This window comes from Ochotona curzoniae, unplaced genomic scaffold, assembly GCF_017591425.1.
Source record: "Ochotona curzoniae isolate NIBS_2020 unplaced genomic scaffold, NIBS_Ocur_1.0 contig_2692, whole genome shotgun sequence".
Taxonomy (NCBI): Eukaryota; Metazoa; Chordata; class Mammalia; order Lagomorpha; family Ochotonidae; genus Ochotona; species Ochotona curzoniae.
Window position 1 is genome coordinate 14,594,845 of NW_024465556.1, and position 26,491 is coordinate 14,621,335.

The window sequence follows — 26,491 nt, forward strand, 5'->3', positions numbered from 1 at the left end:
GCCCAACCAAACCCTTTTTCCCTCCCTCCCAGCCGCTCAAAACTTCCACAAACAGGAACTCGGAGCGGCCACGAAGCCCGCCCGCCAACCGCTATCACGTGACAGGAGAATCCGGAGAACCTACGCGTATCCACGCCCTCCTACCTGACGTCACTGGCCGCGACTCCGCCCAGCCCGGGAAAGGCGGAGCGTGAGGCCCCGCCCCCAAGCGGCCTCTCCGTGGAGGGCGGGGCCAGAGGCCGGTAGAGGGCCGGGCGCTGGGGGAGGGGAGCGGAGGAAGGGAGTGGTCACGTGCGGCGGGCCGCCTGGGGTCACGTGACCGGGCGCTGGGGTGGAGGGATCCGGGGCCGGGAGTTCTGCGGGGGGACGAGGGTTGAAGCGGAGGGGACGCGGCGGCGGCGGCGGCGGCGGCGGTGGTGCTGACAATGGTGAGTGCGCGACGGTGGCGCGCGGTCGGCGCCCAACGGCGGGGCGGGCGCCGCAGGAGCAGTGGGCGGGCGAGCAGGGCGGGGAGCGCCCGGTTAGGCCTGTCCGGCCAGCCCCGGGTTGTGGGGCAGAGCGGGCGGCGCCGCCTCTTCCCGGCTCTCGGAGAGGCCCGAGCACCTGCAGGCGGCGGCGCGCTGTCCTGGCCATGTCGGAGCCTCTGCCCGCCTTCCTCGACCGGCTCTGGGGGCCCTGGCTGGGGACCCGGAGCCCGCCCGAGCGGGGGTTCGCCGCCGCCTCCCCCGCCAAGGTAGCCGGCCCCTCCACTACCTGCCCGGCTTCCCGGGAGGGCGCCGGTTCGGGACTCCGCGGGGGAAGTTGGTCACTCTTCGGTGTGTCACGAGCTCGACTAACTCCTGGACGTGGTGACTGACATGCTGCGATTCCACGTCCCGGGTTGAGGTTTAGTGTTGACACTTGTGGAGTGGGAGAAAAGGGAAAGGACGTTTCGGGGTGCGGGCTGTAACCCCGGAGGGAGCAGGTTAGAGCCCCGGGGCCAGGCCAGGGTCTGGTTTCCTTCCCTAAGCAGTTCTTTTGGCTTAACGCGCTGGATGGTGTGGGCATGACTGGCGGTAGCTGGCGAGGGAGGAAAACCCGAGTATTCTAAGCACAGCCCAAGCTTAGGCAGGTGGTTCTCAGCACGGTGTGTGTCCTGTGTATAGGTGGGCTTCTCTTGGCTCGCGTGGTCGTCTCCAGGCGCTGGCGAGTGGCATTTAGCGTGCATGCTCTGTACCTTCTCCCCACTTAACCAAAGCTCACCAGTTAAACTGCTTGATACTTGGGGCTAAGAAACCGAACCAGGTTTCTGAAGAAAGTTAGTTTGAATAAATCACTTTGAAAGTCAGACATCGCCTTTCTTTCTAGACACTTTCATTCTGTGAGCTTCTCCGCGCCGTCCCCCCCCCCCCAACAAATTATTAGTTACCTGTGCCCAGTGCCCTGAGCGATAGTGAAACGGCCCTGTCTTCCTTTGCAGTCGACAGTCTGGGAGAGGAGCACGTATTTGCTACTTGCCCAGCGTGGAAGCTGTCGTTGTGATAGCACTAAAAAGAAAGTACTGAATCAGGGAAACCTTTAGTGGAATTTGAAAACTTGAGGCCTCCCAAAATTTTTTTTTTTTGCTTTTATTTGTAATTATTTTACTGAGAATTCTGACTTTTCTTCAAGAGCAATTTATTCCCAAGTTATTCTTCAAGCACAAATGAAGCTGTAAAGCTATAAAACTTTGAAGTAGTCACAAATGTGCTCTAGGTATGAAATTTGCTGTTTCATTGTGGGGAGGGAGTAAAGGGAGAAGTAACTTGTGAACTTGAGTTGGATTCATTGGACTGAGTGAAATTTTTTTTTACATCCATTAGTGAAAAAGGAAGAACTTGTTTGAGTTTTTATATATGTATATAATTTTACCAGATGATAATTCTCAACATGGAGTTCACAGATGGTGTGAAAAAACTTAAGGGGACCTAAAGCCAGTGTTGATGAGGTCTTTGCCAAGATTAGGAAACTGTAAGAAGCATTTATTGTGTTTTAATAGCAGACGTGTACTGTGGTCTGGTCATTTAAAAGCTACCTAGGAGTTTTAGTCTGTGTAGTAATTGTCTAGTGTTGTTCCTGAAAGTCTCATTCTGAATGTTCACTTGAGGATACCTTTTCCAGAACAGTTGATGAGTGTCCTTACACATGAGCAATCTCAGGACTGCCTTTGGTTTTTTAGAAGTCTCTGTTAATCAGTTTCCTTATAGTTTCTGCTATCCTCATCATTCTCTTACTTTTCACAAACATTTTTATTGTTTTCAAATGTAGAGTTGGCAGTGGGCACACACACCCTTCTGCTGGGGCTTGTTCCCCAATGGCCTCAAAAACTGCGGCTTGGTCAGGTGGAAGTCTGGGGCTTCATCCCAGTCTGTCATGAGGGTACAGGGGCCCAAGTGTTTAGAACATCTTCAGCTGCTCTTCTAGACACATGAGCAGGGAGCTAGATTGGAAGTGGAGCAGCTGGGACTTGAACCAGTGGCCAAATGGAATGCTGGCCTTGTCAGGTGGCTCAACTTGCTATACTATGAGGTCAGCCCCTGTTTTACTTCTTTAACAAAGCAAAAGTATGTTATTTCATTGTGAATAGTTAAAAATAAAGAAGAATTGAACTTTATGGTTTTTAACTGGAAATGACAAGTTACACATTTTGAAAGCAAGGCTGAGAGAATCCTTTTCATTTTAGGAAAACAAATGTTAGCTTTTTTCCTCTTTTTAATTTAAAAAATGTTAAGACTTCTAGTTTTCTGTAGGCCTTTTTTTGTTATCTAAGACCAGTTTGTCTTTGATGTACTGGATGTTAGCCCCATGCCAAATTCTCATTGCCTACTTAACTTATTAAAGTGTTGTTTTTATTAATACATTATTCTTTAAAAGAAAAAAGATTTAAGTATTTTTATTTGAAAGGCAGATCTTACAGAGAATACAGACAGAGAAGTTTTTCCATCCACTGGTTCAGTCCCCAAATGACTGCATTGGCCAGAGTTGAGCTAAGCTGAGCTGAGCTGAATGGAGTCTGGGAGGCAGGAGCTTCTTCTGGGTCTCCCATGTGGGTACAGGGTCCCAAGAACCCAGGCCATCCTCTGCTGCTTTTCTAGGCCGTAGCAGAGAGCTGCATGGGAAGTGGAGCAGCATGAACTGGGACCATTTGGGATGCTGGCATCATAGGCAGTGACATTACATGTAAAGTGTTCTTCCCATATTTGTTTAAAAGACAGAATTACGGAGAGGGAGGGTGAGCCAGAAAGGAGCTCTTCCATTTGCTGATTGGTTTCATAAATGCCAGGTTAAAGCAGGGAGTGTGAAGCTCTGTCTGGGTCTCCAGTGTGGGTAGCAGTAGCCCAGGTACTGTGTCGTCATCTGCTGCCTCTGAGGTGCAGTAGAATGCAACTGGGTTACAAGTGCAGAGTAGTCAGGCTAACTAGACACTCTGATATTGGGTGTAGGCAACCCAGGCAGTGCTTAACAAGCTGTGCCACAGTATGTACTCCTGATTATTTGGTGTTTTAATGTATGTTTTCAAATTCCAAGTGCATTAAGATTATTTATGTGGAAAAAAGTTACTGTAATAGTTCCCCTTATCCGCAAGACAGGTTTTACCACTTCTTTTTTGAAAGGCAGCAGGAGAGAGTTCTTGTGTCTAGGTTCACAGCCCAAATGATGCAATAGCTGGGGCAGAGCCAGGCTGCAGGCAGTAGCCAGGGACTCAGGCCAGGAATCCCAGACTACAGGGAGGGAGCAAGTGTTTGAGCCATCACCTGCTGCCTCCCCGAGTCCACACTGGTGGGTATCTGGGATATGGAGTAGGACTGGACCAGGACCTGAATCCAGGCCCGACAACAAGGCCTGCTGGCATCTGAAGCCTACTTAACCGCCATGCCACAAAGACACACTCCCCTTTTTGCCAGTTTTCAAGACTCATTTTTAAGTAGTTACAGGAATGTGAGAATGACAACATTAATTTTAATTTTCCTGTCTCCATAATTCAGATGTGCTAATGAACTCTTTTTTTAACTGCCTTCTCTACCAGTTAGTCTTAACTTAGCTGTTTTTGCTTCCTGCTCTAAAGTAGATACTGCTTGGAGTGGTTGTCTTCCACCTTCAGTAATTGCTTTTCCAACAGCCGACCCTCCCTTGCTGACTTGTGATTTACACAGCTAATCATCAGCAAATATCGGCTGATTATATTAAGGTTTATGAACTGTTACACATCTGTTACTGTCCTGCAGCGAACAACTTGGTGCACAGAGCTGATAATAACACGCGTGGACTACTGACTGATGATCAATAGCCCAAGTTTATTAACAGCACCAGACCTTTAAAGGAAGGTTGTCATGTAGGCATCCAGGGAGGAGGGGCTTGAGCTATTTACATGTCAACAGCTGGGTCCCCAAAACACAGCTAGTTCCCCTAGCAGGTTCTTTATCTAAACCTGTGAATGAGGATTGATCCTGTTATCTCCTTATCAGTTGTTCCTAGTGCCTTCAACTGGCTATGTCTCCCACAATAGCAAAGATTTTGAATGTCCTTCTACACACATCCTCATATCTGTAACACTTAGGGAAAATATATTTCAGAATTTAGTCAGACCGAATTTAAAATTTCAGTGGGTGGGCCTGAGTTGATGTCCTAGTGGCTAAATCCTTCCTTTGAATGTGCCAGGATCCCATATGGGTGCTGGTTCGTGTCCTGGTTGCTCCACTTCCCACCCAGCTCCCTGCTTGTGGCCTGGGAAAGCAGTTGAGGATGGCCCAAAGCCTTGGGACCCTGCCTCCGTGTGGGAGACCTGGAAGAAGCTCCTGGCTCCTAGGTTCAGATCAGCTCAGCTCTGGCTGCTGGGGAGTGAGCCAGAGGGGTGGAGAGCTTTGTCTCCTTGTCTCTTCTCTGTATGTATATCTGCCTTTTTAATAAAAAAATATATTTTTTAAGTTCAATGAGTTAAGAGTAGTTTTACTTGGGATTGACACCGTAATGCAGTATGCTAAGCCTCTGCCTGCAGTGCTGGTATTCTGTATGAGTACTGGTTCAAGTCCTGGCTACTCCACTTTTGATTATCTCCCTGCTAATGTGCCTGGGAAATCAGGGGAGGATGGACCAAGTCCTTGGGACTCTGGACCCACATGGAAATCCCAGAAGAAGCTCCTGGCATTGGGCAGGCCCAGCTCCAGCCTTTGTAGCCATTTAGGGAGTGAGCCAGCAGATGGAAGATCTCTTTCTTTTGCTGTCTGTCAAACTATCTTTCAAATAAAAATAAATAAATCTTTAAAAAATTTTGCCTGGCTCTAGGACAAGGAATAGTACCAAATCCGATAAATTGAGGTTGATGTGACTAGAGATGGGTAGGAATGGATAGATGTAGGCAGTGTTAGAAATACATTATGTGTGTGTGCTTAAACAGTTACTGCTTTTAAAATATCACTTTTTTTTTTAAAAAAGGCTTATTTTATTGGAAAGATTTATAGAGGAGATAAAGAGAAAAATCTTTTTTTTTTTTTTGAAGATTTCTTTATTTTTATTGCAAAGTCAGAGGAAGATCTTCCGTCCGAGGATTCACTCCCCAAGTGAGCGCAATGGCCAGTGCTGAGCTGATTTGCATCCAGGAGCCCAGATCCTCTCCTGGTCTCCTATGTGGGTGCAGGGTCCGTCCTTGACTGCTTTCCTAGGCCACAAGCAGGGAGCTGGATGGGAAGTGGGGCTGCTGGGATAGGAACCGGTGCCCATATGTGATCCTGGCACATGCAAGGGGTGGATTTAGACACTATGTTATTGCATCGGGCCCTAAACAGATGTTAAGTAAACATTATGTACAGAGAAGTGCACAAATAAGTGGTTAATTTCATAATGTGCCTACCTGGACACCCACCACATAGATCAAAACAAAACAAATACAGAAATAAAACCCAAACAACATGGCTAGTATCCCTGAAGCTCTTTGTGCTGTGCGCATGGATGTATGTCTCATCTCTTTCAAAAATCAACATTTTCTATATGAAGTTAGTCTGTGCATCTCCTGAATTCGATTGCTGTTCAATATTCCATTAACATACACTAGCAGTTATGTGTCTGTTTTCTTTTTGAGTGATGATTAGACTGCTGTTTGGGGCTGACATGAACATTCTTAGTTTGTCACCTGATTCATACTTGTAAGAGTTTCTGTGCATAGTGTATACCTAGGGGTAGAGTTGTTGAATTATAGGTTCAATGTACATTTTCAGGTTTACCTGATAGTTACCAAGTATTTACTTAATTAGTTCCAGTTTATACACTCACAGGTCCACTGTTATGTTTATGACGGATCACTCTGAGTATTGGGTATAGTGGAGTGACACAGGATGGGAATGTCAGACAATGTGACAGGATGCTATTCTTGTGCAAATTTTTAAAAAGACTAGAGGAGTAGCTTTGGTAGCAGAAATAATCATAACCACATCCATTGTCAGGATTGCTAATGGATTCTGTATAACTGCCAAGTGTATTTTGGCATTGATAAGCAATCGGTTTTTGACCTTTCTATTTCTGTTCTATTGAGGATTTGCCGAACAAGGCTTACACATTTTTTTTTAATAAACAGAAAAATCATTTGTCTCCTTTAGAGCCAGTTTTACTCCAAAGACTTACATAATGTAACGATCCTGTTCAGATATAATATAGCAGTGAATTTTGTAAATAATACTTTATAAAAATTCATTTTAATTTTTGTGATATGAATTATGTAATAAGTTATACTTATTACTTATTACACTTATAAGTATTGCTTTGTAATACTCAGAAGTGTGACTAACTAAAGGTAATTTTTCACACCTAAATATTAAGAATTAGCTTCCTGGATTTCTTACACGTAGTAGTATTTGATTTTTTTTTTTATGATGGTTACCTATGAAAATTGAAACTATAGCATAGTTAAATTTGAAAATCTTTTTTGTGTCAGAAAATGTAACAGAAGGTTCACATTGTGGTGTAGTTGATTAAGCATCCAGTTACAGCACTGACATCCCATCTGGATGCCAATACCAGTCTCAGCTGTTCTGCTTCTAACCCAGCTCCTTGCTAATGTATTTGGGAATGCAGTGGAAGATGGTCCAAGTGCTTGTGTCACTGTACCTGGGAGACCAGGATGGAGATGCTGGCTCCTGAGTTCAGCCTGGGCTAGCCCTGGCTGTTGTGGCCATTTTGGAGAGGAAATCAGTCGATGAAAGAAACCTCTCTCCCTCCCTTCCTTCCCGCCTCCCTCCCTTTCCCTTTGCCTTTGAAATAAATAAATCTTTAGAGAAAAAAACAACATGAAACTTATCCTTAACAAATTTTTGTTAACTGTATATACATCATTACACTCAGTTCAACTTGGCTAAGTCATTTGTTTGTGAAATCACAGATTTGAAGTCTAATTTTAAATCATAGATAATTCAACCTGAATTATAAAATATGTGCTGACTAAATGTGATAATGAATACCATTCTCATTTTGTTTCAGAGTTTTCTTGGAGGTTTTTTTGGCCCCATTTGTGAGATCGATGTTGTCCTTAATGATGGGGAAACCAGGAAGATGGCAGAAATGAAAACTGAAGATGGCAAAGTAGAAAAACACTATCTCTTCTATGATGGAGAATCTGTCTCAGGAAAGGTAAAATTTTTGCTGGGAAAAATTACCCAATTGTGGGATATTAGAATTACAAAAATTTGAATGATTTTTTTTTTATTAGAGATGCTTTTTTCTTTTGAAGGTCAGCTAAAATCCTTGGTTCATTAGAACGTGCAGCAAAGTTTCTCACTCTGGGTTTCAGGGCAGTCTTCTTCAGGTAGAGCATTCTGTTTGTGACTGGCATTAGACAGTTCCTCTCCAATGGGAATGTGACCTACCAACAATTTGTTCTCCTTTAGCAGGAGCTGAGTTTTAGCAACAGAAGTAATTCTCTGGTATAGCCTTTTGAAGGACTCTGTTGTTTTGTTTTGTTTTTTAATCTTCTTTCTCTGTACTACTACCTTTGTGTCTACTTCTCATTTCTTGGTGTCTTGTAGGGGACCAGTGTACTGCACTTCGGGATGTAACTTTGCATGATCAGATATATTTTGGATACATTCTATTAAGTTTTACGTTGTTCCCCTTTATATATGTTTATACTTGTACCTTAGGGAATAGGATCAATACTCATTAATTTATGATATTGGGTAATGGCATTATCATAGACAAATGAAGCCACAAAACATTTGAAATAACTTTTTTTTTTAAGATTTTATTTTATTTTTATTACAAAGTCAGATATACAGAGAGGAGCAGAGATAGAGAGGAAGAGCTTCTGTCCGATGATTCACTCCCCAAGTGAGCGCAATGGCCGATGCTATGCCGATCCAAAGCCAGGAGCCAGGAACTTCTTCCGGGTCTCCCACGTGGGTGCAGAGTCCCAAGACATTGGGCCATCCTTGACTGCTTTCGCAGGCTACAAGCAGGGAGCTGGATGGGAAGTAGAGCTGCCGGGATTAGAACTGGCGCCCATATGGGATCCTGGTGTGTTTAAGGTGAGGACTTTAGCTGCTAGGCCACGCCACCGGGCCCTGAAATAACTTTAAAAAAAATTTATTTGTAAGAATTACAAAGAGGGAGAGAAAGAAATTTTCCATCTATTAGTTCACTCCCCAAATGGCTGCATCACCAGTGATGGGCTGGTCAGGAGCCAGATATTTCATCTGGGTCTCCAGTGTGAGTGCAGCGGCCCAAACACTTGCACAATGTTCTGCTGCTTTCCCAGGTGCACTGGCAGGGAGGTGGATTGGAAGTGGAACAAGCAGAATTTGGAGTAGCTCTCACATGGGATGCTAACACTGCAGGCTGTGGCTGTACACATTACTCCACAGCACTGACCCCTGAAATAACTTTTAAAATATAAATTTTGGGGGTTTCTCGTTTCTGCTAACAAGTAAGATGTACACTTGGTAAACAGGTTGGGTGTTTCTGTCTACTGTCTTGACACTAATTAATATTTACATAATTTAGTATATTAAACATACCCTTTCCCTGTTGTTAGATATTTAAGTACTTTCACTTTTATTTTTAATTTTATTGAGAAGCAGAGAAACTAGGAGACAGTCCCAGAGTTTCCATGTTCTGGCTCACTCCCCAGATGTGTGCAGTGGCTGGAGTGGAGCTAGACTGGAGCTGGGGTGAAGGAAGCTGCAGCTGCAGCCAGGAATGCAGTTCAGGAAGCTGGCCACTTGGACCATCATCGCTGCCTTCCAGAGTGTCCACTTGCAGGAAGCTAGAATCAAATGGACTTAGAGAATCAACTCCAGGCACTCTAGAGCATCTTAATGACTAGGTTAATTTAAGCTTGCTCTATTAGATCCTGTGTTTTGGGTGACTTTTTAAAAAAAGATATTTATTTGTATTTGAAAGGCATGGATGCTGGTACCGCATTTTAGAGGATTAATCTGTTGAGCTATGGTACTGGCCTCAGTATATCTTTTTTTTCCCAAAAATTTATTTATTTTTATTGGAAAGTCAGATATACAGAGAGGAGAAGAGACAAAGAAGAAGATCTCCCATTTTTTGATTAACTCCCCACATGGCCGCAATAGCTGGAGCTGTGAACCTAGAGCCAGGAACCTGGAGTCTCCTCTGGGTCTCCCACATGGGAGCAGGGTCCCAAGGATTTGGGCCATCTTTGACTGCTTTCTTAGGCTACAAGCAGGGAGCTGGATGGGAAGCAGGGCCACCAGGATTAGAACTGGTGCCCATTTGGGATCCCAATGCATTCAAGGCGAGGACTTTAGCTGCTAGGCTATTGTTCTAGGCCCTGGCCCCAGTATATATCTGTGTCTTTAGTAAAACAAACCTTTATGTATGTATTTCTCTCCAGATTTCTGTAGGATGAGATCATTACCTTTAGATTTCTGAAAGTGATTTGTTGGGCTGAAAAATATAAACATTTGAAGAATCCTAGTATATATTAACCTGGAAATTGCATCTTCATATAAGTGCATGTCTACCTATAATGCCTTATTTCACCTAAGACAACGTTCGATACAATAACTTTGTACTCTTGGCTCTTTTATTGGCAAAGTTGATCTTATTTTAATTTGCATTTTTGGATTATGTAATAGATTGAATTTAGGCAAAATTTAGGCTTATTAGTCATTTTTACTGCATTGTCTATTCTGGTCTTTACCCAGATTTACCCATTTGAGTCTTAGTTTCTTCTCAGAGGTGGGATTTTTGGTTTTCAACTTTTCTCTCATAGAATTCTTCTTCTTTTTTTTTTTTAAGATTTTTTTTTTAAAGTTTTATTTTATTTTTATTGGAAAGTCAGATATACAGAGAGGAGAGACAGAGAGGAAGATCTTCGGTCCGATGATTCACTCCCCAAGTGAGCGAAACGGCCAATGCTATGCTGATCCAAAGCCAGGAGCCTGGGAAAGCAGTTGAGGACAGCCCAAATCCTTGGGACCCTGCCCACGCGTGGGAGACCCGGAAGATGTTCCTGGCTCCTGGCTTTGGATCGGCATAGCATTGGCCGTTGCGCTCACTTGGGGAGTGAATCATCGGAAGGAAGATCTTCCTCTCTATCTCTCCTCCTCTCTGTAACTCTGACTTTCCAATAAATAAATCTTAAAAAAAAAAAAAGTTAAGTGGTCTTAATACAGAGGGAGTTGCAGCCATGGTTGGCTCACAACAAGGGTTGATTGCATTTGTAATGAAAGCACAGAATCATCTCTGTCATGATCCATGTGACTCAGTTACGTGCCGTCGCATCATCCACCAGGCAAGCCTGCAGCTAGTTGCCGTGGCTCTGCCATGTGCTGTCAGCAGTAGTGCTGTGTGTGAATGTTGTCGAAAGTCGAGGACTGAAGAGCTGCCAACTGAAGGAGTGACTCCATGATCCTGACCCTGAGTGCAGAGATCTTCCTTATTACCAAGTGCCATTGCTGAGGGGAGGGAACTCGCTTATGAAGTTCGTGGAGCTCAAGGGAAGACTGTCAGGAGACTCAGTGATACCAGGTGGCTGTATGACCTGGCTGGCATTCACTGTTGACGTGACCAAGTACTCTCAGAGCTAAACTTCACACTGCCAAGTTCTGCTCAGCTTGCTTCTTTCAAACCTAAAATCATTTGAAGTTAAATGAAGGCTGTGGAAAGTGCAATTCCAAAAGAGTGACAGACCTCTGACACTTGAATATTCTGGCGAATGTGTCAAACTAGTTGAGGTGTTTAATGAAATAGTCAGGGATGTGAAAAGTAAACAAATGCAATTGAGCATTCTTGCTACACTCTGTGGTGTGGAACCAGCTGATAGGCCAGATAGCCTATGGAAGGAAATCGTTGAGCTGCAAAGCCCTGGTGAATCTGAAAGGCAGATCCAATGACCACTGCTGCCTGAGCTCCGGAAATGTTGTATCAGCAGTGACGAATTTCCCACTTGGACAAGTGCACACTGAAGTAGGTGAGCAGTTCTCTTCACACTTAACACAAAGAGGCAACTGAGTTCCAGATCTGTGCAAACCTGGAAAAGAAATTATGGGTGATAGCATCTTCCATACCAGCTACAATCATGTATCTCACCAAAGAGAAGCAGTTCCAGTCATCATGGGAACGGTGAGGTCATTACATGTTTGACTAAATAAGGCAGGTGAATATTCAAGTTGATAATTTTGTGTGGCCTGCAAATGGTTTTACAAATACCCGAACAGCCGTTGGCACGACAAAGGTTCCCTGTTCATGCCCTGTTATATGGTTTGACTTTCCTTTATCTTTGATTTTTCCATCCAATGGTAACAATGGTGTCTTGAAGCCCCACACTCTTACTTTTTAAAAATATTTATTTATTTTTATTGAATTAGCAGATTTTTACAGTGAGAGAAGGAGAGACAGAAAGAGAAAGAGACTCTCCATTTGCTGGTTCACACTTGAAATAGTCACAATGGCTGGAGCTGGGCAGGTTTGAAGCTGGGAGCCAGGAGCTTCTTCCAAGTCTCCCACATGGGTGCAGAGGTCCAAGGATTTGGGCCATGTTTTGCTTTTTTTCCAAGTACCTTATCAGGGAGCTGGATTGTAAGTAGAGCAGCTGGGACTCAAACTAGTGCCCATGATGGGATGTTGGTGCTATAGATCAAGGCTTAACTTACCATGTCAGCAGCACCGGTCCACAAAATAAAGTGATATTTTAAAAAATATTATTTACTTTTTATTTGAAAGGCAGATTTACGGGGGGACAGGTTTTTCCATCTACTGTTCGCTCCCCAAATAGCTGCAACAGCTGAAGTTGAGCTGATCTGAAGCCAGGAGCTTCTTTCGGGTCTGCCAGGGTGTAGGAGCTCAAGAACTTGAGCCATCCTCCACTGCTTTCCCAGTTCAGAAACAGAGAGCTGGATCAAAAACGGAGCACCTGGTATTAGAACTGGTACCTGGGATTAAAAATGGTATTAGAACTGAACGATTTTGAAAGTCTTGCTCATTGTGTTTAATTAAATGTTGAAGTATAGTTGTTTTGTTAAAATTGGGAGTATTTTGGCTATTCTTTTATTTTTTAAGAAAAGATAGTCACTGTTCCAGTTACTTAAGTAGGATATTTTTTTAAAGGCAAAATATGAGAATGTTGGAGCCTGGCACAGTAGCCTAGTGGCTAAAGTCCTAGCCTTGCATGAGCCGGGATCCCATATGGGCACTGGTTCATGTCCTGGTGGTCCCACTTCCCATCCAGCTCCCTGCTTGTGGCCTGGGAAAAGCAGCTGAGGAGGGCCAAAGTCTTGGGACCCTGCGTCTGCATGGGAGACCTGGAAATGGCTCTGGCTTTGGATTGGCTCAGCTTTGGCCATTATAGTCACTTGGGGATTGAATCAGCAGATGGAAGATCTTCCTGTCTCTGTCTCTCCTCTTTGTATGTCTGACTTTCCAATAAAAATTTTAAAATCTTAAAAAAAATGATAATGTTAATATTGAAACTTTATTTGTAGTGGTAAACTTCTTTTAAGTTTAGATCTTGGCTTGCCATTTAGATTTATGATGAAATGCAGAAAGTGAAAAAAAAAATGCAGAAAGTAGCTTGCTTAAACATGAGGACATGGCCTCCCTTTTAATGTATGCAGTTTCCAGGTGACAGATTTCAGATTGAGTTGTTTTTTTTTCCTACATTGTTTTTCCATGAGAAAACAGTACTTCTCAAAGTTGTTAGGTGTTTCTCAAAAAACTTTCATTCTATAAATAGGTGTTAACAGTGAATAAAGGAATTACTAGGTCTTTTTAAGGCAAACAGTAATTCATAGTGCTATTTTACATACCAGTATGTATGGTTCTCTAAGTAGTGTTTTTTTTGTTTTGTTTTTTCTTTTCTTTTCTTTCTTTCTTTCTTTCTTTCTTTTTTCTTTCTTTCTTTTTTTTTTTTTTTGTCTTTCGGAAAGAACTAGATTGGTCTGTGATAAGTGAAATTGAAATCTGTAGACCTTTGTGATCCTAGCACAAAGCAGACTGTGTCTGTTCCCTGTTACAGAAAAAAACCAAAGGCATATGTGTAGCTTAAGATGGCAGGAGTTTATGTTTTAGTTCTTCAAGCCAGGATTGTTTTGCAGAGTCTACATTCAACAGAATGAGTGGAGGGCTGGCATTGTGGTCCAGTGGGCTGAGCTACCACATGTTAGGATACTAGTGTTTGTCCCAGCTGCTCTGCTTCCCATCCAGCTTCCTGGTGACAAAACAGCAGCAGTTGGCCCAGCCTGTGTGAGCGACTCAGGCGGAGTGACTGGCTTCAGACCTCTGTCCTAGCCTCAACTGTCAGGACCACTGGGGAGTGAACCAATGGATAGAATCTCTCTTTTTCTCCCTGTGTCTCTGTAACTCTCCCTTTCAAGTAAGTGAAGATCAATCAAGAAAACGAACATGGGTATGGAATTATGTTCTTCTGGCAGTAGTCAGAAACTGATCTTGGATAATCCTGACATTAGCAATAATGTTTACTACCTGGTGCCTCACTTGATGTACATGACCTATAAATGGTGTATAATTCATTGATGATTTATCTTAAACACAATGTAGAATTTTATTCCTTAAATAAATGCTGAAAATGGCATTATTTAAGACATCAGGAGAATATTATTTGGCATTATACTTGTGTACAATTTGACCATGCTTCCTTCACGTAACATATCACATACATCTTCTACATCATTAAAAATTGTTTGACAGTATGTTCCATCATGATTACCACAATTTATTTACTACTTTTTTGAGATATAAATTTAGAAGGCAAGTAACTAATTCATATTATTCACAACATATGAAAGCTATATGTAAAATAGTACATATTTTAATTTATATAGTTTTCATATAATAATTGTGTCTGTGTTTTTCTTGGTGTTTGATTTTCTATTATCTTTTGATAAGCAATATTTGGAAGGAAAGTTTTTGAGATTCACATTGCCAATATTTGTTGTAGTAAAGATGAAACCTGAAAGTATGCTGTAAAAAAAATAAAGCATCCCTTTCTCTCGCACTTTCCCAGATACAGGAAGAAAAAAAGGAGATTGGAAACAGTTGTCTCATCCACTTTCCCCCATTCTTCGGCCCTCATCCTAATCAGTCGTCCACATGGGCATGCATCCTTCCTAACTATGTAAACATCAGAAATAAAATCTACTATAAAAAACAAATTAAGAAATAAATCTGTGCTAGTTGATCATTAGATGTTTGGAATTTTATTTATTTATGTACTCTAAAATTATTTTTCCAAATGAAAAAACATAAATTTAAGGTTTCCATTGAACCGATACATGAATTTATGAATTTTGAAATTATGTATTTAAAGCATGTGAGATTAATAATACTCAAAACTTAAATCTTTAGACATTCTGTTTTTAGGATGAGCAGCATATTCAGGGAAATAACCATTCCTCTTAAAGTTAGGAATTACAGCAATACTATTGTGGTTATTAAAAACTAAAAGTGATTATTTAGGTCAGTTCTTGGAGGTAGTGATTATTTCCCATAGAAGTACTGTAGTTTATCAAAGAATTGGTTAATCATTTGATGAGAAAATACACACGGATAGTTTTTCCTTTCTTTCAGTTGTTCTGTAGTTTTTCCAGCTATGAAGTTCCTTTGCAGTAGAGCAGATGCTTTAAGTTTGTATATGTAAGTAACGTACTTACTAGTGATTGTGTATGAATGAAGGACACCTCTCTGGTGCTGTAAGGGCACCCTGATGTTAGTATGTGGTGATGTCTCATGTTTCATAAGTGAGTACCTGACGAATACACGTGTAGACAAAGATTTCTCTATTACATTCATCTGCAAGGACTCTGCTACTAGGCCCACAGAAAGGACTGTTAACATCTCATAATTTCATGTTTTGGCAGGTAAACCTAGCCTTTAAGCAACCGGGAAAGAGGCTAGAGCACCAAGGAATTAGAATTGAATTTGTAGGTCAAATTGGTGAGTTTTAAAATAGTATTTTTTTTCTTTGATAACTGAGTTGAAGGGTGAATGTGACAAATAATTGAGTCAAATCTTGGCTTTGTGAAAAGAAGGAAAGAATTGATGTTGCATAGTAGAAGAGAATTTTAGGGAAAAAAAAAGTAAATGTTTCTTTTATTTCTACTAAATGTTTGCCTCATTCTGCATTTATTTGTTATTGGGCTTTATTACTAACAATGAAAACAGTTATGTAAACCATCAGCTTTGAAAAATAATTCCAGTAAATTAGCTGACTCACTGAAATTTCCTCCTGCCTACATTTTTCATCAGCCTTACTCACCTTCATCTTTCATTTCCTAATTACCCATGCCGCTTGTTTTTCCGACTTAGTATATGCCTGTAGCCAGGGTCACCTGTCAGTAGAATGTTCCATCTGAAGAGGAAACGTGTAATTTCTTTGTAGATCACCTTGTGTACATTTCTCCCATACATTTTTTAACAGGAAGTTAAAACTTCACATGTCTTTACGTACTGTAGAGTCAACAAAGAGAAAGTGTCTCTAGAATACTGTTCACATAGCTAGGTTTCAGATTTAACTTTCCAAATTTTAAAGTACCAAAATTGGAATGGGTGGATATTTGTTTCCTATCTATTCAAGGTGAGATATAATAGTTGAAAAAATTAAAACAAAAAAAATAATTGAGAGGGTAATTTATAGCAACTAACTGATAGTTTTACTTTTTTACGTGTTTTAGTTTTATTAAGGTATTTGCCTGACTAAAACAACGAAACACTAATTCTTGCTTTGGAAAAAGTTGAAATAATTGCTTGTATTGTGTCAGTCTCATTTTGGGAAAGTTTTAACTACATCAAAACAGTGGAATAATTTCCAGTAGAAATTTTTTTCCTGGATTCTGATTCTTGAGTGTATGTATGCCTAAGATTAACATAATAAATGAGGGCGGTAACATTTGGCTCATAGCTCTTTTAGAGACAAATCCATCTGGCTCTTTCAGTAAGAACTATTTACTTTGGAGGTAGAAGTTTGGGTTTATTGAAATGTTAGTAAACATAATTTGTCTTTATGCTTTTTTGAATTTCTTAGAACTTTTCAATGACAAGAGTAATACGCACGAGTTTGTAAATCTAGTGAAAGAACTAGCCTTACCTGGAGAACTGACTCAGAGCAGAAGTTATGATTTTGAATTTATGCAAGTCGAAAAGCCATATGAATCCTACATCGGTGCCAATGTTCGCCTGAGGTATGAATGTTAGGAACTGTAAGCAGAAGCAAAACTAAGGAACAACAGCTACTGTTGGTGTTCTTATTGGAATTTCTGATTCTGAATTAGAAAATAGAAGATTTCAAAAAAACCTGTCCCATATCTTTTTGTCTCGCTAGTGTTCCACAGAGATGCCAAGAGTTTTCTGAGATTAGACGGAGAAAACTCCAAATGAGAAGTGTCAGTCACATACTTCTCTTTGTGAATTGTCCTTTAGCTACTTGTTTTGTGCTGACTTGCCCTTCGAATCCATTTAGTTTTGCAGTGAAACTCACTTGGTAAATGGTCAGTAGGTGAGCTGGAGTCCCTAAAAGGCTGTCTGGCTTGTTCAGATTTCCTAAGTAGTTAATGGCAAAAATGGAGTTGGAACCTAGTTTTCTAAATCCCCAATCCAGTTATTTTTCTCTTGGCCAGTGTTTGTGCAGGGAGCCCCAAGTTGCATCTGAGACCACAATTAATTAAGATACTAACCTGAAAGCATCAGGCATCACCTCTGGGATGCTGCTTTCTGTGTTGAACTTGACAACTCAAATCCCAGATGACAGCACCTTACCTAGTTAGAGATTGAAAAAAAAAGAAAGGAAAAAAAAGTCTGGAGAGATCTCAAGGTTCACAAACTAATGTGGGAGTACCTGTTGTTTTAAAATTGTACTTGCGCTTTTTTTTCATGTTGGGTGGCATTTAAGAAAATTGGGAAGCCCTCATAAGGTGTATGTAAAGTAATTTCATTCCAGTAAGGAGAAACCTTTTGTTGTAATGAATGTTTGCTTATTTAATGCATAAATTTATCATAGGCGATTCACCCCATCCTCTCCATTAATTTTGTAGGTATTTTCTTAAGGTGACAATAGTAAGAAGACTGACAGACTTGGTAAAAGAGTATGATCTTATCGTTCACCAGCTTGCCACCTATCCTGATGTTAACAACTCTATTAAGATGGAAGTGGGTATTGAAGATTGTCTACATATAGAATTTGAATATAATAAATCAAAGTAAGTATCTTCACAGAAATGTCCAAAGATATATTGCCAATAAGCTTTTCAGGTCTTTGTGAAAGGATCAAAGTAGGAATAGAATAACAGCAGTAATCTGGTAAGACCAACTGCTTCTGATTAGTAAGACATATTAGGAGCTTGGTCTGGTCATCCAAGGGCAGCTCTCTTCCTTACAGATCTCTGGCTGCTGCTTCTAGAGACTTTCACCATCTCAGAATGTACCCAGTCCTAATGAGTCCGTAAGAATTTATCGTACATGGAAAAAAGTGCTTTTGACTCATTTCACCACCAATCCATGTTACATTTTTATAGAATGGACTTATACTTCATTCATTTTTTTTTTTTTAATTATTTTTACCTACAGAGTGAGAGAGGGAGAGAGAACTGTATCTTCCATCCACTGGTTCACTCCCCAAATGGCTGCAATGGCCAGAGCTGGGCCAGTCTGAAGCTGGGAGCTAGGAGCTTCTTTCAAGCCTCCCATATGGTTGGCAGGGAACCAACTAACCATTGCTGCTACCTCCCAGATATACGTTGGCCGGATGCTGTTCTCAGGAGCTGAGGCTGGCTCGAACACGAGCACTGCAATGGGGAGGCAGGTGTCCCAAGGGGATCTTAACTGCTGTGCCAGAGGGTGCCCTTGAAATCGCTCTAAATTTATAGTTTTCACCTGTTATAAGTAAAATTTACTAAATACATGAATTGTTTTATTCCCCTCCTACACATTCTTCTAGTATATGATTTTTATTAGTTGTTAATATCATTGAAAATGTTATACCCTGCTTTTAGATTCTTACATTGTTGATAAAAATGATCAGGTAGTTTAGGACCTAAAAAACTTCGGTGAAGCCTCCCATCAGTCTGACACACTGTGTTAACCAACTCTTGGGATATTACTTTAAGGCCAGGAAGTCTTCTGAATATGCTAAGGATTCCCAGGTTTATGACCACATTGTTTTAAGGTACCAGGGAGCACTCTCATTGTTAGAAATTGAAACAGCAAACTCAGTTTGGATAGTCAGCCCCTGGTAATACTTTTTGATGGCTAGATGATTTTTTTAAAAAGATCTATTTTATTTTTATTGGAAAGTCAGATATACAGAGAGAAGGAAAGATGGAGGGGAAGATCTTCCATCCTGTGATTTCACTCCCCAAGTGACCACAGTGGCCGGTACTGTGCCGATCTGAAGTCAGGAGCCAGGAACCTCTTCTGGGTCTTCCATGCAGGTGCAGGGTCCCAAGGCTTTGGGCCGTGCTGTTTTCCCAGACTACAAGCATCCCTACTGGATGGGAAGTGGGGCCCCCAGGATTAGAACCAGCACCTGTATGGGATCCCAGCATGTGCAACAAGAGGACTTTAGCCGCTAAGCTACCATGCTGGACCCTAGATGATTTATTTTTGCTGCATGGTTCTGGCATATAAATTAATAATGACAGTGAACTTTCATGTGGAGATTTTAATGTTGAAAAATATGTTCATACAGTGGAAATATTGCAAGCATAAAAATCTTCATTTCTAATCAATTAGGTGCTTAGATTCTCTGAAAACTAATTCAACCTTTACATAGGAGCAGTGATTAATCAAATAAATTATTCCATCAGAGATGTACTCATGGTCAGGTAAAAACTTGAATCTTTTTATACTGGAGTAATGAAAATGGGTTTGAAAAAAGAGTAAATGCTATGCGTAGGATTTACTGTTCTTAGTTGATATTCTGAAGGTACTTATTGAGGCCTTTCAGGCACTAGTTCATCATTTTCTTTGTTCTTAAAACTTACATTTAGTTAATGAAATGTATTTTTTTCCCTAAAGGTATCATTTAAAGGATGTCATTGTTGGGAAAATCTACTTCTTATTAGTAAGAATAAAAATACAACATATGGAGTTACAACTAATTAAAAAAGAGATTACAGGAATTGGTAAGTTAGAATATTAAAATTCCTTTTATTGAAACTTTAGAAATTTTGAAATATTTAAACTTAAAATACATTTGACATCCACACTGAATACTACCTTTGCTAGTTAGCATTGCTGCAGTAAGTTACTTAGTGCTTTTTGAAAAAATTAACTTTTGAGGAGGTGACGACTTTACATCATTTAAAAAAATAGAAGACTGTGGTGCAAAGTGTCCCTTTTCTGTGCCCAGAGACCTCACGGGTAATGTGCTTATAAATTGTAAACTCCTTTTAGATATTTTAAGCATATACAAGAAAGTACCTATGTAACATACCCTTTCTTTTTATTAAATGTTGACATAAAATACGTACTTTGCTTTTTCACTTAATGAGTTTTCTTAGAGATCTTTCCATTATTGCATTTCATCTTTTATAGTATTTTATGCTATTAAAATACCAGAATTGAATCAATCCACTGCTGGTGGACATATATAAATCTTTTCTCAGTGTTTTGCTGTTACAAACGAACGTTTATTTAGTAACATCATGGTAAGTATGTGCTCATATGTAGAAGATGAAATCTTAGAAGTGGAGTGAAGTCAAGGGTATATTTATAATTTTGAAGCACACTGGATTATGGCTACTTGGCATTGCTACCTGCAACAATTACAGGACGATGCCAAAAAAAGGCACTAGTGTATTGTTACAAACACATCTTGAGGAAAACTTTTAGCTGATGTCATGGAAGGGAACAAAGATAATCTGTTGCAGTTTTTGGTAAAAAAGATTTATTTTTTTGAAAGAGTTGCCGAGAGAGGTTTCTTCCATCTACAGTTCACTCTCCAGATGGCTGCATTGACCAGAGCTGGGCCAGACTGAAGCCAGGAACTAGGAGCTTCTCCCAGGTCTGTCACGTGGTGCAGGCTCCCAAGTACGTAGGCCAAGTTCCAGTGCTTCTCAAGCACATTAGCAGAGACCTGGATCGGAAAAGCAGCAGCAAGCACCCATGCGGGTGCCCACAGGGGATGCTGGTGCTGCAGGCGGACCCCCTCATAGTTCGTAGTTTTTATAATGGATTCATTTTCTCAATCTCATTGAGCTGTAACTGGCATATAAAAATAGTTCATGGCTCCTGGCTTCGGCCTGCCATTAGAGAATGAAGCTGGGATGACATGGGAGATCTTTGTCTCTCATTTTCTCTCTGCAACTCTTTAAAAAAATCATTTTCAAAAAATAATGTAACTAGAAAATAGTAAGGAGGTATAAGGCTAGAAATAATATTCTGGAAGTATTTAAGTTGATAGCCTATCCTTTATTTCTCTAGGACCCAGTACCACAACAGAAACCGAAACAGTCGCCAAATACGAAATCATGGATGGTGCACCAGTAAAAGGTAACACTGTTCAGGTACTCCCTTTGTATGGTGCAAACAGAGTGATTGTGTGGCAGTTTGATTTGTGAATATTCGTGTGAAAGTACTGGTGAATTCTTCAAACTAATTTTGTAAAGGTGATTTTTAAGACTGTGTAGCTGCTAAGATGACCATGCAAGCACCTCTGGGTTAATTTTCCTTCCATTTAAATCTAGAGTTTAGGAGAGACAGTTCTGTGTATCTCTGCTCTAGTTCTGAGTTTGTACCTTTTTTATTATCTTCTGTTATTTGAACTCTGCAATTCATTTTTCTCATGCTGACTGGGCCATGTAGCTGAGCATTAATTCCTGTGGGATTTGGAGTCTTGATAGCCTCCAGAAAACAAGCAATTCTAGATAATCTCCAGTGTCTGAGATTGTGGAGCCAGGACTCATCATTTTGTTTATGTTTTGAGATTTTCATACTCGTGTCAGTCATTACTTAGAGTGGTCAGCATCTGTTGTGAACCGGTTGCAGGTGAGGCACTGTGAGGTGTCTTGATGCTAAAAGACACCCACTGCTCTTCCCAGTCAGGTGGGTGAATCTTTTATTTGCAGGGAAAACAGGTGCAGAGAGGATAAGCACCTTGCCAGCAGTGATACAGTTAATCATTTCCAAGTGGGAGCAGTGGATCCACATAGATGTATTGTTTTTTAAGACTTACTTATTTTTATTAGTAAGTCAGATATGCAGAGAAGAGCAGAGAGAGAGGAAGATCTTCCATCTGCTGGTTTATTCCCCAAGTGACTGCAGCAGCTAGAACTGAGCCATTCTGAAACCAGGAATCTGGAGCTTGTTCTGGGTCTTCCATGTGGGTGCAGGCTTTGTGCTGTCCTCTGCTGCTTTCCCAAGCCATAAGCAGGGAGCTAGATGAGAAGCAGAGTGGCCAGAACATGAACCGGGGTCATATGGGAGCTTGGCAAAGCAAGAACTTTAGCCACTAGGTTACCACGCTGGACCCTGTTATGTAGAGTTTTAAATCTTTCAGCAAATAGATGTGCATGAGAAAAGTATTGAATAACACATATTCAGGAAAGAATATGCAAACAATTACTTTTCACAGGGAAACAGAAACTGAGAATCTGTGCCACAGTCCTTTTGGAAAGGAATGTTGGACATGATAAACTTCATGAAAATAGAAAACAGTTCAATATGCAACACTTGCCTGCTGTCACTTTAATAACATTTTCACATATTTTAATCCTTACAGTCTTTATAGATTTCCTCTAAGATATATGTTACTGGTATTTCCCATGTTAGAAGAAAAATTTAGAACAGAATGGTTCACTGATTTGGCCAAGGTTCCACGGCCAGTTAGGGTAGCTGAGATCTGAATGCAGGTCTTCTAGCTCTAGAGCAGTGGCTCGCATGCAGCGGCATTTGCTCCCCAAGGGACAGGGAGCACTGTTTGGAGGTACTTCTGGCTGTCACACTTGGGGGAGGCTCCTGGCATCTAGTGAGTGAGGCTGGAGATGCAGCTGAGCACCCTGTAATGCATGGGCCCTTCCCACACTGTAAGGAATTAGCTGCCTATTTTGTCACAATGTGCAGCCTAGAAACCTGGCCTGTGCACCCCTGCATCTGAGCAGTATCTGCCCGATAAAGATTACATCTAGTGGTTACGTGACTGTAGGTCACCATCTTTTTTTTTTTTTCATTTTTTATTATATTTTTGACAATCTTTAGTTAGGGTAAAAGGTTCAAGGGCTATAAGAAAGTGGGTAAGACTATTATTTCCATATTGTTTCCTTCATGTATCTGAGGTAAAGGGGGATATTGAGGGAGAAACTCCACCCAGTTTCCCACCCACCCCAGGTCCTAGATGTGGGGCATGCTCTGAGATACTTGCTCAAGTGGTTTCGATAGTTCAACCAGTTATGAATTGCTGCCAATCTCGCCATGGTCACCATCTTTTAGAATTAAATAGAAATTGTTTTTCTTTCAGGTGAATCAATTCCAATAAGGCTATTTTTAGCAGGGTATGACCCAACTCCTACAATGAGAGATGTGAACAAGAAGTTTTCAGTAAGGTACTTCCTGAACCTTGTGCTTGTTGATGAGGAAGACAGAAGGTACTTCAAGCAGCAGGTATGTTGCCAACCATGATGCAGTTTCCTAAGCACACCTGGAAAGCACTCATTTATCTTAAGTTTTGTTGTGATCAACAAGTAGGAATTTCTAAGTGAGGTGTACAGAGTGGTGAGAATGGAGTCATGCTGTGACAGAGCCCTCGCTGGTCATTCTGCAAGACTCTAAGCTTTGTGTTTTAGTGAAACAATACCTTCTGTTGTGAGTGAGTCTCTGGAAAGATCTGTTTGTGTGCTAAGCTCCTATACAGCATGTGGTCCTTAGTTATTCCTGGGTGGTACCTTGAGTATCTTTTTTATCATCATATAGTAGCTCTCTGTTACCATTTTTTAAAAAAGATTTATTTATTTTAATTGGAAAGACAGATATACAGAGAGAAGGAGAGACAGAGAGGAAGATCTTTCATCCGATGGTTCATTCCCCAAGCGGCAGCAAAGGCCAATCTGAAGCCAGGAGCCAGGAGCTCTTCTGGGTCTCCCATGCGGGTACTGAGTCCCAAGGCTTTGGGCCGTCCTTGACTGCTTTCCCAGGCCACAAAGCAGGGAGCTGGATGGGAAGCAGGGCCGCTGGGATTAGATTAGAACTGGCGCCCATATGGGATCTTGGCACGTGCAAGGCGAGGACTTGAACCATTACGCTATCTCATTGAGCCCCAAAGCTGATTTTAGAAACTAAAGCAAGACTAGCAAGGTCTAGATTGAATTGGCAGCCTATGGTAAGAGCAGGAAAGGCAGAAGGGGCAGTGCAAGATTAGAATTGGGAGAAAGTGGGTCTGTGAAAAACAGGAAGGATTCTTAGAACTTTTTTTATGTTTAAAATTGAAGCATCCATCGGTCGATATATGGTGACAATTTAAGGCATAACCAAGAACATGAAGTTGTTGCTACCTTGCTTTTATTTTTTTCTAGGAAATTATTTTATGGAGAAAAGCACCTGAAAAACTGAGGAAACAGAGAACAAATTTTCACCAGCGGTTTGAGTCTCCAGACTCACAGGCATCTGCAGAGCAGCCAGAAATGTGAACTGAATGGGGAAAAGAAGGAAAAACTGTCAGCGCTGAGTTCAGCGGGATCAAGATGGTTGCAGCGTGTAGGGAGGAAAGGCCACAACTCCACATAGAATAGTCTTCCTTTATCTTACAGTGCTGCATTTATTTTACAGTGTAACTAAATATTCTTCATGTATATACATTTTAAAAAGTGCTTTCTTTGAAACACTGGAAATTTCTGAAGCTGCCTTGTTTTTAAACTGCACACTTTGATTTAATGATAAGCACTCAGATTTGCATCAGTATAAACATTAAAGACTGTCCCGTGAGCAGGCTAGTATTTGTAACTTGCTTTCTTTCTGCAGAATATTGATTAGAAATATTTCTCTTCTACATTTCCATGCTAGTGATTACCTCTTATTCTCTACATGCAAAAAAATTGAATATTTTGTGTTGAAATGAAGTTTTGAAACCCAGGTGACCCCTTCCATCCTGCAGAGGCTTGGCCGTGGCATCTCCGTGTCTCTGAGCCCTTTTGTTTGCCCAGATGTGTTGAGGAAAGGCATGCACCTGGAGCGTTCCCTGTAGCTGCTCTGGGCCTACGGCCACACTCCCCGAGTTGCATCCACCCGCGAGTTCCCCATGGCATGAGGGTTACATTTTCCCCCCTGCATTACGGGGCACATTGTGGTGCCAGGCTGAGGAATCCTGACTGCTGCCTTCCCGCAGGGCAGCCGCCTTGGCCCTTCTTCAGTCTGCCAACACTCTGACAGATGTGTCTCTTTTTAACTGTTTAATTTAAGGACTCTTTACCACACATATGCAGATACTTTTTTTCTGACTTCACAGATTTCTTGTCTTCAGTTTTCAGAGGGGAAGGTTTGGGATGGAGGGCTCAGGAGGACCTGTAAAACCTACTTACTCAGATCTTGACAACTTTATTAAACTGCAACTCTGGTAGTTCAGACTCAACAACTTCCCACGGTCTTAGTTTCTAACACTAAGTTCAAGTCATTCGTTCAGTGTCTTTAAACAAAGGAGGTTGCAGCCAGTGGTTCACATGCCTGGGTCTGGTCCCAAGTACACTAACTGTGTAGGAACCACACTGCAGCCTTCTCTGGGGAAGCTACTTTCACTTATGACTTATTGGTTTTTGTACCAATATTTTTTAATACACTTCAGTGCAAGTTGTCAGTTAACCTTACTTTATGAGTAAGATAAGTAACCCAAATTACAATCCTTAAACCTGTTTAACTACTATGGCACTTTGATAAATTGGTCAGTAACCAATGTTTCTCCTGGCACAGGCTCCAGGTGCCACATGCTGGAGGGTCTACATGTGGCATCCGTGGATGGTAATGTTTTCCTTCCTGTAAGTGCCTGTTCAGAGTTTCAGACTTTAAAAATGCCAAATATTTTCATGGTCATTTGCATGTAGTAATCTAGAAAATGTTCAAAGAAATTTTGACAACCAATTGTATTTATCCAACCTCAAATTGTGCAACCATGATGTATAATAAAAGAATTGAAACATAAACTGAACTTTGTTTGATTAAAATAACTATTCTCATATCTCTTATTGTTACATGTATTGTGGAAGATGGAATTGCTCAATGGGTTAGAAAGCTATAATTGTATTAAATTTTTACAAATATTAGTACTAATTCTTTTTTTAAATTTCAAATTTTATCATACAATTCTGTGTAGTCTGGGATTCCCTTCCTCCTAACTCCCCCCATCCCCACGACTGATTTTTCCCATATTGTCACAACAGTACATTCCTCCAAGTTTCTCACACGGGCGCAGGGTCCCAAGGCTTTGGGCCGTCCTCAGCTGCTTTCCCAGTCCACAGGCAGAGAGCTGGAAGGGAAGTGGAGCAGCCAGGACACAAACCAGCACCTATATAGGATCCCAGGACGTTCAAGGTGAGGACTTTTGCTACAAGGCTACTACGCTGGGCCCCATTTTTATGTTTCTAATCATACATAAGCAGATAGGAAAAGATGTACCTTGAATATAATACATTAAAAAAAAAAACTTACGGTCTTCTACAAGGATAATTCTTACCATGTCACTCCCTTATCAAATCTTTGTTATTTCCAGGATAAAGGACAGCTTCTAACAATGAAAAACACATCTTCAACTGGTTAGCCCACTCCTGAAACTCTGCCCACCTCCCGCCTGCATGCCAGGTGGCTCACTAAAGCTTCTAGAAAAACAGTCTTGACTGTTGGTACCTCGGCAGACACTGTAGAGGTCCCGTAATGTGTAAGGGGCACCTCATTCTGAAATGAAGACAGTGGCAGATGTGAGGAAGAGGCGGCTGGGAGATACACAGGGATAGGAAGTTCAGGATGAGCCGGGACGCCATGAAAGTGAATGGAATATGGGAATTCCATTTCATTCCAACTGAAATTGATT

At 41.2% G+C, this 26,491-nt stretch overlaps 1 protein-coding gene across 3 annotated transcripts; it reads left to right on the forward strand.

Annotated features, from left to right (window-relative positions):
- Window positions 1-384: 384 nt before the first annotated feature.
- Window positions 385-25,607, forward strand: VPS26A (VPS26, retromer complex component A). 3 transcript variants are annotated; one of them, XM_040975870.1, is made up of 9 exons: window positions 385-428; window positions 7,486-7,635; window positions 15,351-15,426; window positions 16,514-16,670; window positions 17,520-17,684; window positions 19,501-19,607; window positions 20,908-20,976; window positions 22,940-23,082; window positions 23,991-25,607. In XM_040975870.1, the coding sequence occupies exons 1-9, from the start codon at window positions 426-428 to the stop codon at window positions 24,102-24,104; spliced, it is 984 nt and encodes a 327-aa protein (XP_040831804.1). In that variant the 5' UTR covers window positions 385-425; the 3' UTR covers window positions 24,105-25,607. The 3 variants fall into 3 exon arrangements, with proteins under 3 accessions (XP_040831804.1, XP_040831803.1, XP_040831805.1); XM_040975869.1 differs by lacking the exon at window positions 385-428 and adding an exon at window positions 580-733; XM_040975871.1 differs by lacking the exons at window positions 385-428; window positions 15,351-15,426 and having other exon boundaries at window positions 7,552-7,635.
- The last annotated feature ends 884 nt before the right edge of the window (window positions 25,608-26,491 follow it).